Here is a 4,468-nt window from a genome sequence, read left to right on the forward strand (position 1 = left end):
AGACGGTCGTCAGTCGAATCTATAAGCAGAAATGATATGAAAAATATATCATTATATATTCATATAAATATTAATATAACAGAATGAACTCGCGAGTTTGTAGCATCAATGTACTCTACTAGTGTGCGCTGTAGTCAGAGCATATTGTTACTTGAATCCAATCAGCAAAGCCAAACACTAAATTAATCATTCTCTTGCACACTTACGTGAACGCGGCTTCGGTCTAACGAAGAATATGAGAAACACTGTGAGATGGTGAAACACGTGGAACGATAGACGGGTGAACGGGCGTTCTTTAGTAACCAGCGCGTTGGCAACACTGCCCCGAACCCCGCCCGAAACTCAGCTAACGTGAAAGCTAAATCGATCTACCTGCTTAAACACTTATGCGAACGGATGAAACAGTCGCGATGATTCCAGTAAGGTTGGACAGTAGCCACGTCTCTAGTGTCCACGCGAGGGCAACACCGCCCGGAAGGCGGCGCGGAACTGACTGCTGTTTGAAGCATATATCAAGAAGTTCATGCTAGAATTACAGTACGCCAGTAGGTAGCCGAGGCTTCGCGCCACGCCGACCGTGTCGTGGTAGACGTCAGCAACGCTCAGCAGCATCAGGATGAAATACGGAGCCCAGCAAACGAAGAAAGCGCCGACGACGATGCCAACCGTCTTGGCAAGCTTCAGATGCTTAGCGAGCTCAGCAGAGAAGGATTTTCCGGTCGTTCCTGCCTCCTGCGAACCGCTGCTGCTCGGTTCCTGGTGGATCTGCTGCTGGTGGTGCCTGGCAATCATTATCATGTAAGCGTAGATGGAGGCGATGGCGATGACACACGTACCAATGACTATCGAGCTATATATGAGAGATGTTCTACTAGTGACAGTGTCATACATGCATGGTTGATCCGGCTGCCAGCGGTTGCCAATGAGAGTCATCACGCTTGCGAAGAAGGCAAAGCTCCAAGCGAGGACTACCATTACTAAGATAACGCGCGGTCTGACGATCTGGTAGTAGTGTAGCGGTCGCAATATTGCAATGTACCTGTCTACGTTGATGGCAATGAGAGAGTTTGTTGATGCAAGGGCCGAGAGCGTAACCAATCTGAAGTGTCCAAGGCATATGATCTTTGGCGGGAATTCGATTAGAAAGGTTGTTGGTGATACGAAGGTTCCTTGCACGCCCATGAGAAAATCAGCGACAGCCAAGTTTGCGATCAGCTTGTGTGCCGGCTCCTGCAGGTGTGATGTCCGTGTCACAGCCAAGATGACGAGAAGATTAGCAAGTATGTTGAGAATGCTGACAAGAATGAGCAGATAAGCAATCCACGCCTGAATCGATTTAACCGTTCTCTGCTCAATGTCCGACTCCATGCAGCCGACCAAGCTTCCATTTTCGGACACGGACCCGGAGATGTTGCACAGTGAACCATTAGCTGTCGCCATGATGCAGAAATGAATCTCACCACGCCAGCTCCGTAACACTAATGGCGTACCTCTGCCGCTTCGCATTACATTTATGTGTTTTTATACTAAATAATATCTCTGCCTCTCCCTCCCAGCAATTCTGTTTCTGAACTCCATTTTACTCGCAGTATCATCACGCTACTGTGCCACATAATTAATTGTCCAAATATTACGTCGCTTAGCTAGTTAATTTTCGCGTCGTTCTTTTTTCTGAAGCGTTTATCAAGCGTGATGCTGGGTATTGTTGTACATATACGTGGACGTACCGTGTGAGGCTACTAGTGACATTGTCACATCCAATGAAAGGGACATTAGCCGTTGGCGCGTGCACAGCTTAGACTGTCCCCAGCTGTCAACCCTCCGCCACGAGAAAGCATGAATCTTGGTAATAGTATTCACTAATATGAAACTCGGTGGCAAGCTATGCGATATAGATATTTTCCGATATAGAAGTATTCGCAAAACTCACTGAGAAGATTTTAAACCATATTTAACGGCACATCACACGTTCTTTAGTGTCCAACGCGTTGGCAACACTGCCCCGAACCCCGCCCGAAACTCAGCTAACGTAAAAACTAAATCGATCTACCTGTTTAAACACTTGTGCGAACGGATGAAACAGTCGCGATGATTCCAATAAGGTTGAACAGTAGCCACGTCTCTAGTGTCCACGCGAGGACAACACCGCCCGGAATGCGGCGCGGAACTGACTGCTCTTTGAAGCATATATGAAAAAGTTCATGAAAGAGTTGGAGTCTGCCATCAGATAGCCGAAGCCTGTCGCCACGCCGAGCGTGTCGTGGTAGACGTCGGCGACGCTCAGCACCATCAGGAAGAGGTACGGAGTCCAGCAGACGACGAAGGCGCCGACGACGATGCCAAACGTCTTGGCAAGCTTCAGATGCTTGGCGAGCTCAGCAGAGAAGGATTCTCCGGTCGCTCCTGCCTCCTGCGAACCGCTGTTGCTCTGGTCCGGGTGGATCTGCTGCTGGTGGTGCTTGGCAATCATCATCATGTAAGCGTAGATGGAGACCATGGCGACGCCACACGTGCAAACCACTATCACCGAAAAGATGACAGATATTTTACTCGAAACGGTGTCAAAGATGCATGGTTGATCCGGCTGCCAGCGGTTGCCAATGAGACTTAACACGCCTACGAAGACGGCAAAGCTCCAAGCCAGGACTACCATTAACAAGATAACGCGCGGTGTGACGATCTGGTAGTAGTGTAGCGGTCGCGATATTGCAATGTACCTGTCTACGTTGATGGCAATGAGAGAGTTTGTTGATGCAAGGGCCGAGATCGTAACCACACTGGAGTGTCCAAGACATATGATCTTTGGCGGGAATTCGATTAGAAAGGTCATTGGTGCGATGAAGACTCCTCGGACGCCCATGATGAAATCAGCGACAGCCAAGTTTGCCATCAGCTTGTGTGCCGGCTTCTGCAGGTATGATGTCCGTGTCACAGCCAAGATGACGAGAAGATTAGAAAGCATGTTGAGCAAGTTGACAGGAATCAGCAGGTAAGCGATCCACGTCTGAATCGCGTTAATCGTTCCCTGTTCAACGTCCGACTCCATGCAGCCAACCAAGCTCTCATTCTCGGACACGGACCCGGATATGTTGCACAGTGAACCATTAGCTGTCGCCATGATGCAAAAATAACTCTCACTACGCCAGCTCCGTAATGCTACTATGACGTGCCACGATGCACACTGCCGCTTCGCATTACACTTCTACTATGTTTTTTCACTATACTTAATTACTACCTCCGTCACCCTCCCAGCAATTCTATAAATAAATGCTATTTTCATCGGAGTATCATTAAGCTACTGTGTTATATAATAGTGTCTTCTATTATATCGATTAGCGGCGAGAATTTCTATAGGAACGTTTCGTCCTTTTCTTCGTTTAACTCGCGTGATGCGGCGTATTGTTGTAACTACTAACGGAGGCATGCCCGCCCTAAAAGCTAAATGCTAAAATGGACATTTGCAGCTGGCGCATGGACAGCTTAAACTGTTCCCAGCTGTCCACCCTACGCCACGAGAAAGCAAGAATCTTGGTAATAGTATTTTCTAATTTGAAACTCGGTAGCAGGCTATGCGATATAAACGTTTTTTTTTTATAACAAGAGAGTTCCACGACATGAATAGAAATCAAGTTTTAGACATTTCTGCAAGCGATATAATGCCAGCACATCTAAGGGCACTTGAGTGGCTCATGCAGTACACTTCGATCGTCGTTATGTTTTTAAAGCGACCCAACGGTTTCGGCTACAAGCAGGGCAAATTAGCCCATTGCATTGAATTGTACACGTTTTTTGTGGAAATGGAAACGTTTACGTTCGCAAGATGACCCGAGCCATACCGATGCCGCAGCCGCTTGTAGTCTTCGCTTGTACTTAACGCGATCTATGCGACATGAAAGTTACACTGGCAACCAGGGGTCCGTTGTCAGAAACTTCGTAATAATAATATAGTTATAAAGTTAATGCTAGTGTTAATGCCAATTAAGATAGCACTTACGACTAATGTTAATGTTACGAGAATAGCGTTGACAGAAACGCATCGCAGCTATGAGAAAATTTACGATAACAAGAACTTGATAATTTGATGTCACAATGATTTGGTTTCTGATTGGACACACACACGCGCGCGCACGCACGCACGCACGCACGCACACACACACGCGCGCGCCCGCGCGCACACACACACACACACACACCACACACACACACACACACACACGCACGCACACACGCGCGCACACACACACGCACGCACACACACACGTACACACATACACACACATAGCGCGCATTGCACCACGTGCACGCTCGCACGCACGCACACATACGCACGGCACGCGCGGCACGCACACACGCTCGCACCGCACGCACACACGCAGCGATCGCACGCACGCACACACACACGCTTAGCGCACGCACGCCGGCACGCACGCACGCACACACAACACGCACACACGCACACACACACACA

General features: G+C 48.5%; 1 protein-coding gene across 1 annotated transcript; it reads right to left on the minus strand.

The window, feature by feature from the left end:
* Positions 1-444: 444 nt before the first annotated feature.
* On the minus strand, positions 445-975 carry LOC106807623 (5-hydroxytryptamine receptor 1-like). The gene has a single exon (XM_014810017.1). The coding sequence runs from the start codon at positions 973-975 to the stop codon at positions 445-447; it is 531 nt and encodes a 176-aa protein (XP_014665503.1).
* Between the last annotated feature and the right edge of the window lie 3,493 nt (positions 976-4,468).

This window comes from Priapulus caudatus, unplaced genomic scaffold, assembly GCF_000485595.1.
Source record: "Priapulus caudatus unplaced genomic scaffold, Priapulus_caudatus-5.0.1 Scaffold226, whole genome shotgun sequence".
NCBI lineage: Eukaryota > Metazoa > Priapulida > Priapulimorpha > Priapulimorphida > Priapulidae > Priapulus > Priapulus caudatus.